The sequence below is a fragment of the Oryctolagus cuniculus genome, chromosome 6, assembly GCF_964237555.1.
Source record: "Oryctolagus cuniculus chromosome 6, mOryCun1.1, whole genome shotgun sequence".
NCBI lineage: Eukaryota > Metazoa > Chordata > Mammalia > Lagomorpha > Leporidae > Oryctolagus > Oryctolagus cuniculus.
The window spans coordinates 35651196-35662339 of NC_091437.1; the positions used below are offsets into that span (position 1 = coordinate 35651196).

Genomic DNA, 11144 nt, shown 5'->3' on the forward strand with positions numbered 1-11144 from the left:
AACATTCAAGTAAGAAATTTAGATTAAAATCAGAAACTCTCATCTAAATTTCTCAACTTCCAGAATTTTCTGAGACCCCTTTTTACTGAAAGCTGAGTCAGTCTTACCTTCCAGTTAAGCAAAGAAATGACCAGATAAATACGTAGGTCATTGAGGGGAAGAGCCGAGAATAGATGGATACATGTTAAATAGATAGATCAATGATAGAGATATAGATAGATAGATAGATAGATAGATAGATAATAGATAGAAAGAAGTGACAGAGACAGAAAGAGAGCAAGAACGCAATATAGTATAAAGTGGCCAGGACCTGTTTGCCAAGATTTGGCTTCTAATCCTTCTGTAGCTGTCTTCTTTAATACTGATCAGGTCACTGCCTTTTCCTGGCTACTGTTTCATCACATGCAAACAGCACATGGGAAGCATATGCTCTAAGAGTTCTTTCATGAAAATGTTCTGTGTCGGTACACTGCCTTTAGAGTCCATGAGACCGAGGCTGGGGTCCTGGCTGTACACATATGGACTCATGCAAGTTACTTGTCCCAGAGCTCAGTTCCCATATCTTTTAAAACAGTGTTAGTAGCATGACTTCATGTATATAAGTTTTAGCACAATGCTTAAAATACAGAACTATCTTAGTAGATGGTAGATATTATTGATGTTATTGGTAGTAAATCATATGATTTTTTTCAATGCTCTCAGAATTATTTTGTTTTATCGTTAGAGTAATACACTGTTCACCCGTTATCTTGGTTATCTTTTAATCAAATGACTTCTAGGTTGTGGAATTTTCAAATACTTTTTAGTTTAGCATTTTCCTCTTTGACAAATACTAGATCCAGAATTTCCCTTCATTTCTCTTTGATTAGATAGCATAGTTGTAAGGCAAGCATTAGAGAAGTAAAAAACATGATTGGATAAAATCACATAAATAGCAAATAAAATGATGACAGCTTTGATCATTTGGAGCCTGATCTCTGCTTGTTCAGTTGTGCAGATAACAAACCTGGTAAGTGTACTTGGTAAGTTGTCTTCTCTTCTGTGGGTCTCAGTTCTTCATCCATAGAGCAAGACAGTTCTAATGGAAAACCTGTAAAGTTAATTTCAACAGTAAAATTCTGCAGTTCTGAGCTGTTCTGATGTATCCTGTCTGCTCTCTTCTTGCAGGGGCTCAAGTCAAGGAGGACTTCAGGCACGTGCTTTTCTCTCCAGTGGGCCCTTTCTTATCACACAGGTCTTTGGCAAATGTGAGCCTGGGTTGAGAGATATTGTGCCTGTTCCATTCAGATCCCCTGAGCTCATTTGGCTGGTCCAGTGAGCAGGTAAAATGATGTTATAACACACTGTTCTAGACAAAGTGCCATCACTTGTCCAGATGCCCTGTATTTAACAGTGGAAAAGAACTTGAAAACTGTCTCTCATTGTCTTTAAATAACCATTCATCACATTTGCATGTTAGAAGTTTCCATTCAGTCAAAGTCTCTATAATAGTACATCTTAATAAAAATATGAAATGAATGTCACTTATTTTCCAATGATTTTGAGAATGACAGTAGTATATATAATAATTATAACACAAAGATAATCATAAACTTGGGCTGTGCCAGGCAACCAAGATCTGAGTGGATCTGAGTATTATGTATATAAAAGCCTGTGCCTCAGTTTCTTTATCAATAAAATTCAGCTAATAATAACTAATTCACAAGTATGTGAATTTATTTATGTAAAATACATAAAGAGTGTTTGGTGCATAATAGATAATAAATCAAATGAGCTATTTTTTTTGCTATCTTTTTTTATGCAACCCAGAAGTTGCTCTCAGAGCTTATCATCCCATTTTGACGCTAACAAGTAAAGGTAAAGCAGACATGATTGACTAGTCCATGATGCTTCCAGCCAAACTGAGGAGAAATAGCTGAAGTGCAGCAAAAGTATGGATGAATTTCCCCAGGAATTATTACAAAGAAACAAACAATTTTCACTTGAATACACACATGTGATAGAATAATTTGACAGTAAATATTAGAGACCTTGAAAAGCAGTACACCTTGAAATAGCAATCATTTTCTTTAGAATAAATATTGATATATAAAGTGGTCATCCAAGCCAAATTAATGTAAAACAGAAAAAGGAAACATACAATAGCGTATGCGTATTAGAAAAACAGAACATGTCACATCTTTGTGACGGAATAGTATGTCACTAAATCTTCTTTTTAGAATATGCATACTACGTGGTCCTATTTTTAGTATTATATTTTGGAATACAATCCATGGAGAAGAAATGGAAGGAAATAAGAAAATATTTACATAGGTAATCTCTAGGTGACAAAACTGCAGGAAATAAGAATACTTCATTTGAATTACAGGATTACATCAGCATCAGGTGGAGATTCTTGTCCAAAAACCCACCAACACGTGTGTGGCACTGATGGGAATTCATCACGAATTCTGCAAAGCAGCTTCGGAGGCTCATGGGGAGGCTAGAGGGACAGGAACTTTAGTCTGGGTCTTGGGTATGTGAATCAGGAAAACTGTCTTAAGATTTAACTATGCTGTTTGTTTTACAGATGGTTTTTTAAAAGATTTATTTATTTATTTGAAAGTCAGAGTTTCAGAGAGGGAGGTCTTCCATCGACTAGTTCAATGGCCAGGGCTGGGCCAGGTCAAAGCCAGGAGCTAGTATCTGATCTAGTCATGGATCCAGGCATGAGCCATGACTCTTTGACACTCATATGAATCCAAGTCCACTCAGAGGATAATTATGCAGGGGAAAAAGTTGCCTTCTTCTGGTAGAAAGCTTTAGAAGTTTTTTCTCTTTATACCATAAAATTGTAACTTGGTTTAAAGACACTGACTTTTAAAATTGTCTTTCTTCTAAATAGGCTAAAGAGAAAATAAAGCACAACCCAGAAATACTATTCTGAGGATCTTCAAATTGGAATGGATTGAAAAAAATTACCTAGTTCACCTTCTTTTCCAAAGTTGAAATTTTCTTTAGAACTTAAAGGCATTAATCCTGTACTTCTTTATACAGATTATGCCATCTAGAACTACACAGATAAAAATGATTTCTGTCTACCATATAAATGCCCTTGAAAAGATGAAACCAAGGAATACTTTATCCTTAGCCTGCCCTTTTCAGCCTTCTATTTCCTCCTGCCTCCAAACTACTTCATGCTATTTGTTTTCCAGATCTCACATTATCAAGGATATCTTTTGGAATTCTCCAATTAATTGAAATTTCTCTTATGTAACAAAGCTAATTTTGATGACAGTATTTCACTGTTTTATAATATTGCGTTTATGACCAAGTGAAAATCCCAGGGTCATTTTCACACTATCTTCTGCTTGGTGTAATGTCTTGAGAAAAGACGCTTCTTAGCTTGAGGCTGACAAGTGTAATGTTATTCTTCAGACATGAGACCCATTGTCTCTTGTTACCTCTTAAAAACACATTAGCTGTCATCATTCCCTGCTGCATGCATTCATCATTTACTAATGACCAATACTCAATGCATTTTACTTCCTTTTAAAATATAATTTGACAAGTAATTAGAACATAATTCATATGAACAAAAATGTCTTGAGATTCTCTAGTAGGAATGGATAAACTCATAGTGTCAATTACTGCACCAACTGAAGATAAACCTTCCCTTAACAATAAAACTTTGAACACTGGTGCTATCATTTTCCCAGATTTTACTACTTTAATTTTTTTAAAGGAGAAGATATCTGATAGATGTATATTAAAGTTAAGTTGATATTTATGGGAGTTGGGGCGTGAAGCTCATTTTAAAAATGACCACTTGAGAAATAACACCTTCCAGTTTGTGAAAGGTACTCTGTAATTTTTAAAGACTGTGACAGTGTCTAGCAATTAGGGTGGAGAATTTTTCGAATATATAACATGGTCATGATCAGCATGGTTTATTCGGAGAGCGTCTACTGAGGAGTTACACTTTACTCCACTCGCCAATCAAGTCTCAATCAACTGACTCCACGATGGGGGTATGCATTTTCCTATCCTTCATGTTCCTGGCCATGTTCTCAGGTAAGAACGTCACAGCCAGTGAATTTCCTTCCAACTCTCTGAATAAAAGAATTTGAAATGTTTAGTGATTTAGGAAAGCTTTGTGAGAGGATTTTAAAACAGGAAAAAAATCCTTCAGACAAATAAGTGGAAAAAGTTCATTTCAGAAAAAAAAAATACAGATCCAGAGACATAAAAGTAAGTGCGCAGTGTAACATGAGTGAAGAGTTGGGTGTGGCTGAATAGAAGAAGAGAGAAAAGAATCGGAAAGGCAAGATATTAATTATACAGGGATATATAAATTCAGTCTGGAAGGTTCATGAGAGTTTATGAATATTCAAGCTCCTGTGGATCCATAGGGCATGGTTTTGTGTTATGATCCTCTGCTTGATGGTAGATTAAAATGTGCTCAACTCCTGGCCTTTTCTACTGTGATTTTGAACAACCTGTTTATTTTAGTCCCAGTTTTTTCATTTGTAAAATGAAAGTAATTATACTTTCTTATAGGGTTTTTATATGAATTTTGTGGATAAGAGCATGGTCACCATTACTTGAGTTCTTGGGTACATGATATTCAATATACTTCTATTACTGACCTTAGTGCAGCTACATGTACACTTCTCATTCAGAGGTATAAACTTCTTGAAATAATAAATTACACAGTTAACACAAGATATTAAATTAATGATAATAAAACAGATTATAATTTTTCTCCAAATTATGGCCTCCATCTTTCTTATAGCTAATGAAAAGAAGTAAAGCTAAAACGACTAGGACCTTCAACTTATGCTTGTAAGACATAGAGGTTCTCTCTTCTTTTGAGTAACCAAAAAGTTGTTTCATCCTGTTAAGTAAATGCATGAACATAACTATCCTGTTAAGTAATATCAATCATGCGGTAGTATTAAAAGTAGAATGTCATTAGCGAGGTGTTATTGTATGAGAGTTAAGAAATAAGAACAGGGCCGGTGCCGCGGCTCAGTAGGCTAATACTCCACCTAGCGGCGCCGGCACACGGGGTTCTAGTCCTGGTCGGGGCGCCGGATTCTGTCCCGGTTGCCCCTCTTCCAGGCAGGCTCTCTGCTGTGGCCAGGGAATGCAGTGGAGGATGGCCCAAGTGTTTAGGCCCTGCACCCCATGGGAGACCAGGAGAAGCACCTGGCTCCTGGCTTCGGATAAGTGCGGTGCGCTGGCCGCAGCGCGCCAGTCGCGGCGGCCATTGGAGGGTGAACCAACGGCAAAGGAAGACCTTTCTCTCTGTCTCTCTCTCTCACTGTCCACTCTGCCTGTAAAAAAAAAGAACAAAAAACTAAAAAATGGGACAGAATAATGGAGAAATACACACACACACATATATATATACGTGCACATACTTTATTAGAAAACAAACTCATACAGTTAAAATCTCTTACTAGTACATATGTTCCATGATGACATATACCATGTTGTCACTGCCTGGCTAGATGATAGTATGTACTCAGCACGTATTCATTAACGGATACAACTATGTGAATAGTAGACGTGGTGGGCATTTGCATGGAGAAGAGCAAGAAAAGAGAGTTTTTAGGAAAGCAATGACAAGCACATAATGGAGTATAAAATCAGAAGAGGAAATTATAAAATGAAGCAAAGTAAAAGAGCAAAAGATAATTATTTTCCAAATTTTCAATTTAAAAATAGATGGTCCAACCATAATCTATTAATATCTTAATTATTCTTTTGACTCCCAATTTTAGTTTTTATTCTGTAATTTTATTCTTATAAAAATGATATATTAATATTTTCTTTGAATCATCATCTATACTAGCAAATGAAAGAAATAATGTAGCTGTTTATTGCTAGAAGGCTGGCAAATAAATTATGGTAAACTTATAATAAGGGATAGCATGCAGGCATTAAGGGATTAAATGAAAGAACTCATTGACAAACAGAAAGCTCCACTAAATTGTCGATGAGAAAAACAAGTCACAGAAGAGTGTCTAAAGTGGGCTATTAATTGTAATAACAAATATGCATACATGTTTGTAAATACACAGGATATCAAAAATTCAACAAAAACCTGGTAAACATAATTGTGTTTCAGGAAGGAAAATGGGTTGTTTGGGACAGAAAAGGAAGGAAAACATATTTTAAACTATTCATCTTTTTGTATCTTCAGGATCTGGTTCCCTTTGCTGTGTTACCTATAAAAAATTAAAAATGACTTACAATTAATATTTCAGCCAATTCATTTTTCCCATTTCATCTACATCTCTAAATGTTTCCCAGTTGGTATTAGCAGTTGTTAATCAACAATATTTGATTCCCAGAACTCAAAGAGACCATGCATATACTCATCTGTCTGCTGAAATAATTTTTCTCTTTGAGCTATTTTTCTGGTTGTTACCCATATTTCTTATCTGTTATCTCCTTTAGGAAAGAGACAGTATGTCATATTCTCTCTCATATTCTCTATTGTCTAGTATACTTCTCACTTTACAGAATTGATTATGCTGCTACACATTACATGTGTGAACCTATTACAAGACTTCTTGGTTTCAAGATGGCAGGACCATATGCATCTTATGCATTAGTTGTATCTCTAGCTATGATTCTATCATAGAAATACATTTTTTAAAATACATATTGGAGAGGCAGAAAGAATGAGCTCTCTGGTGCTCCTTGCTCCAGAAGCCTGCAATATCTGGAGCTGGGACAGGCAAAAGCTACTCAATCCATGTCTCCCACCTGGTGGCAGGAATTCCATTACTGTAGCCATCACAGCTGTTTCCAATGCTGTACATTAGCAGGAAGCTTGAGTCAGGAACCAGAGCCAGGTATGGAACCTAAGGACTCTGATATGGAATATGAGCATCTTACCAGTATCCTACCTTCTAGACTAGACACCCACCTCTAAATACATGTTCTTTGTTAAACTGGATGACTGGCTAGATTACACCCTTAGACTTCACTCAGCGTCGCAGTTTATCAAAGGCTGGTAACTGCTAAACTTCTGTGTCTGTACTTGGAGTTAACCTCCTGCAGTAGTTTACTACAACATGCTCAGTGGATAACAATTGATGACACATCTGATTTTAGTTAAGTTGACTTGAAAGTACAAGGATATACACTCAGGGAAATATACAGCAGAGTAAATGCAAGTGCAAGTGAAAGCATAAGGATAAATATGAATCTTCCACATTGAAATAATTTAAAAGTCATGTAAATAAAAAATATGTATCAAGGAAATCTGTGAAACATAAATGCAAGTTTGAATAAAACTTTTGAGGAAAGTAAACTCCATATTAAGAAGTCAACAGGATACAGAAATTATCAAATAAACAAACAAACCAAAATAGGCAGAAAGAAATACAATAAAGGATAAGAAACACAGACTCAATAGAATGCCAGTGTACTTACTTCAAAAGCCACTTCATTTACTCATTTATAGACTAGGCTAGGGCTCATATCTGCCAGCTGTTAGATCTAGAAAATTCTGATGGTATCAACTATTAAGTGAGGTTCAGAATTTGGGAATAGTTTCTGGGATCTAAATAAAGTTGATAATAGACATTTATCAGGCCAGAAAATCATTAGAAGTAATCTGAGGCAGAACAAAGTTTCAATAAGAATAATTCAGACTCTACAGTTTAGAAATGGGTAAAGCTAACCTGACTGTATGAGAGAAAATCCAAAATCCAACATATTCAATGTATGATGAAGAGTAGGAAGATTCTATCCTGAGGCTTGGTTAAAAAATCAAGAGTACATTAAATACAAGCTGTATATTGGGGTGAATGATGCTGATTTTAAATTCTTAGAGTAATTATTTTTATGTTTGTGTTTGTCATTATGTTTTTTCCAGGGTCGTCAACCCAGATTTCCAAACCAATTGTTTTCAAACCAGAAGGGAATCAAGAACCTCAACTTTTTCTAGAGAAAAAAAATGATCTTAACCCACCCAATAAGCAAGGAGGTAGTTATGAGCAAGGAAAACCAGGCACACTTAATCTGCAAGGACAACCAGGATATTCTAACCAGCCAGGAAAACCAGGGTATTTTAATCAGCATGAAAGGCCAGAAGTTTTGAACCAGCCTGGCACGTCAGAAACTTGGATTTTGAAAGGAAATTCAGGAGAATATAATCAAAAAGGAAACACAGAAGCTTCTAACAAGCAAGGAAATTCTGGATCTTTTCATCAAGTAGGGAAGCCGGGGTCATCCTCTCAGCCAGGGAAGCCGGGGTCGTCCTCTCAGCCAGGGAAGCCGGGGTCGTCCTCTCAGCCAGGGAAGCCGGGGTCGTCCTCTCAGCAAGGCAAGCCGGGGTCATCCTCTCAGCATAGGCAATCACGGTCTTTTTACAATCAAGAAGAAAGCAAAAATGCAGAAGGTCCTTTGAATGGCAATATAAAGAAGACCCAGGTTAGTGTTACTACTTCTTCAATTCACCTCAGCCACTCTATTTTGTAAGAACAGAAATGGCGGATCAAATACACTGCCTTCATGAACAACAATTTACAGTGATTCTGATCAAACAAAATGAACTTTGCAGGAAGTTGCATGAGGCATCCATCCCTGTAGCTAAAAACACTGAATAAAATATACTCCTTTTTTCAATACTCTCATGTGGATTAAATATAAGGGATCAATAAAATGATTGATAAACTATGTATTTTTTTTTTTTTTTTGGACAGGCAGAGTGGACAGTGAGAGAGAGAGACAGAGAGAAAGGTCTTCCTTTTGCCGTTGGTTCACCCTCCAATGGCCACCGCGGCCAGCGCGCTGCAGCCGGCGCACCGCACTGATCTGATGGCAGGAGCCAGGTGCTTCTCCTGGTCTCCCATGGGGTGCAGGGCCCAAGCACTTGGGCCATCCTCCACTGCACTCTGGGGCCACAGCAGAGAGCTGGCCTGGAAGAGGGGCAACCAGGACAGAATCCGGCGCCCCGACCAGGACTAGAACCCGGTGTGCCGGCACCGCTAGGCGGAGGATTAGCCTAGTGAGCAGCGGCGCCGGCCCTATGTATTGTTAATAATAAAAGAGCAATGAATATTTGTTTTATTATAATGCACATTGGCTATCCTATCCTTATCTAATGATCTTTAACATTACTGCAGGCTGGTAGTACCATCAGCAAGATTCCGGTTAGAAATGCAAAGTGTCCATCTGTCTTCAAACCAGTCTGTGGTTCTGATGGGAAAACCTATGGTAACCGCTGTGTATTTAACGAGGCAAAGAGGTAAGAAGGCTCTGTATTCATTTGCATTAGAAATTCTATTCTGATCCATGGAGGATAAAATAATGTTTTTCCACATAGCTCTGTAGTTTTTTTCAACAGTGGCTTGGCTATTGTTTGTCCAAAGGACACAAAAAATGATACTTAACTCTTAAAAGATAAATTTAGTTAATTCCTGGAGTAATGCCATTTATTCAAATGTTAATGTGGGAGTAAATTTACTTTTGATTCGTTTGCTTTCCGTATATTAACTGAACAACTTGTGTATTTAGCAGTTCTTTGAGGACTGGAGGGAAAGTGGTAAGCAAAACAGACAGTCATTTCTGCTTTCATTGAGCTTTGACGTTCGCAAGAGAAGATGAACCTGTAAAATACACAAAAGGATAAACACTACTACAAAGCCCTTCCATTTCTAGTTGTTGCCCAATAAGGTTTATTTTAAACTTAATTAACAATATGGAAGCTGAGATATGGTTAGTTATTCAAACCTTTAAGAGTTAAAATTCCCTGCACAAGAAATAAGATGATTATTGGCTGTTTAAAATGGTAAAGATACTTTAGCTTTCAGAATGTCCAAATATTCAACTATGAACTATAGGAATAAGGAAGAATAATCTCTACTGTTTCAACCATTCTAGAATTAAGTACTTAAGAAGTCATTATTGCAGAAATAAATAAATCTTAACGTGTCCCCAATAGTCATAGAGTTGTTAGAAAGGACGCTAGACCCCAGTTCCCTATGTGATGAATAAGGTGCCTGGTGCAGAGGGGAGAAGGGACTGGCTGGGAGGTGCAGATTCTCATGGCAGTCACTGACAGCCGCACACACCAGCACCGAGGCCTGCGTTCCTGCACGTGGCTCTTAGACAATAACATTTTCTCTTACTGTGGACGTTGATTTCTCCTTCTTTTTTTTAGGTTGAGTAAAGGAAAACTGAATCTGAACCACGAGGGAAAGTGCTAAGCACCTATGTGCATCCGATTACCTGGAACTTCAAAACCTCCTGCAGTTCTCTTTGAACAGTGGATTTCCCCGGGTGTTCGTGAGGTCAGCATAAATCATACAATAATTTTGGATCAATGTGATTTTCACTTGTTCCACTGCAAATAAAATTTGTTCCAGAGAAGCTTCTGATTCCAGAGGTTGTTTGTGTTCTAGACTTCTCAGGCCTTATGAGTATGAGCCCTTTGTTCCCAAACTCCAGGAATTCGGGTCTCCTCATTGATGTTCATCCTTTGCTAATCAGATCATTAATTTGTAACTTCTGACAGAAACAATCTCAGGATCGCCCATTTAATATTTTTAAAATTTCTTTTAAAGAGAGAGAGAGAGAGCGGGAGGGAGAGAGAGAATCTCCCATTCTCAGGTTCACTCCCCAAATGCTTACAATAACTAGAACTGAGACAAGCTCAAGTCAGGAGCCAGGAAATCAATGCAGGGCTACCACATGGGTAGCAAGGAACCAAGCACTTGAGCCATCATTTACCACCTCCCAGGGTACACGTTAGCAGGAAGCTTGAACCAGAAGTGGAGCCAGGACTTGGGCCCAGGCATTCCAGAGTGGATGTGGGCATCTCAAGTGGTGTCTTAACTGGCCAAATGCCTGCCCTTCTCTACTCATTTCTTTATCTTCTTGTTTGCTTTGTATTTTTAGAGCTTGGTTTATTTTTGATGATTTAATCTATTAAAAGCCACAATTAAAAAATAAAATATGCCTCAGTGGACACATTTTTTCCAGTTCATACCCATTTCTATTGTAACCAACCTCCACTTGATAACATGGCTGCTAATGAACTCAGTACATTTGTATATACTCACCGCCCCACTGAAAGTAATTCTCCTCTTCTTTTCCATTTTTCATTCACCTTTTTTGTTTACCCCACTGTTGAGGAAAGG

At 37.5% G+C, this 11144-nt stretch overlaps 1 protein-coding gene across 1 annotated transcript; it reads left to right on the forward strand.

The window, feature by feature from the left end:
- Positions 1 to 4004: 4004 nt before the first annotated feature.
- Positions 4005 to 10211, forward strand: MARCOL (MARCO like). The gene is made up of 4 exons (XM_051844847.2): positions 4005 to 4053; positions 7877 to 8433; positions 9129 to 9250; positions 10166 to 10211. The coding sequence occupies exons 1-4, from the start codon at positions 4005 to 4007 to the stop codon at positions 10209 to 10211; spliced, it is 774 nt and encodes a 257-aa protein (XP_051700807.2).
- The last annotated feature ends 933 nt before the right edge of the window (positions 10212 to 11144 follow it).

Excerpts from the sequence above, each read along its gene's own strand:
- MARCOL (XM_051844847.2), top strand. The coding sequence starts at position 4,005 with ATGGGGGTATGCATTTTCCTATCCTTCATGTTCCTGGCCATGTTCTCA. Across the intron at positions 8,434-9,128 it reads GCAATATAAAGAAGACCCAG|GCTGGTAGTACCATCAGCAA; the intron begins GTTAGTGTTACT and ends ACATTACTGCAG. Across the intron at positions 9,251-10,165 it reads GTATTTAACGAGGCAAAGAG|GTTGAGTAAAGGAAAACTGA; the intron begins GTAAGAAGGCTC and ends TCTTTTTTTTAG.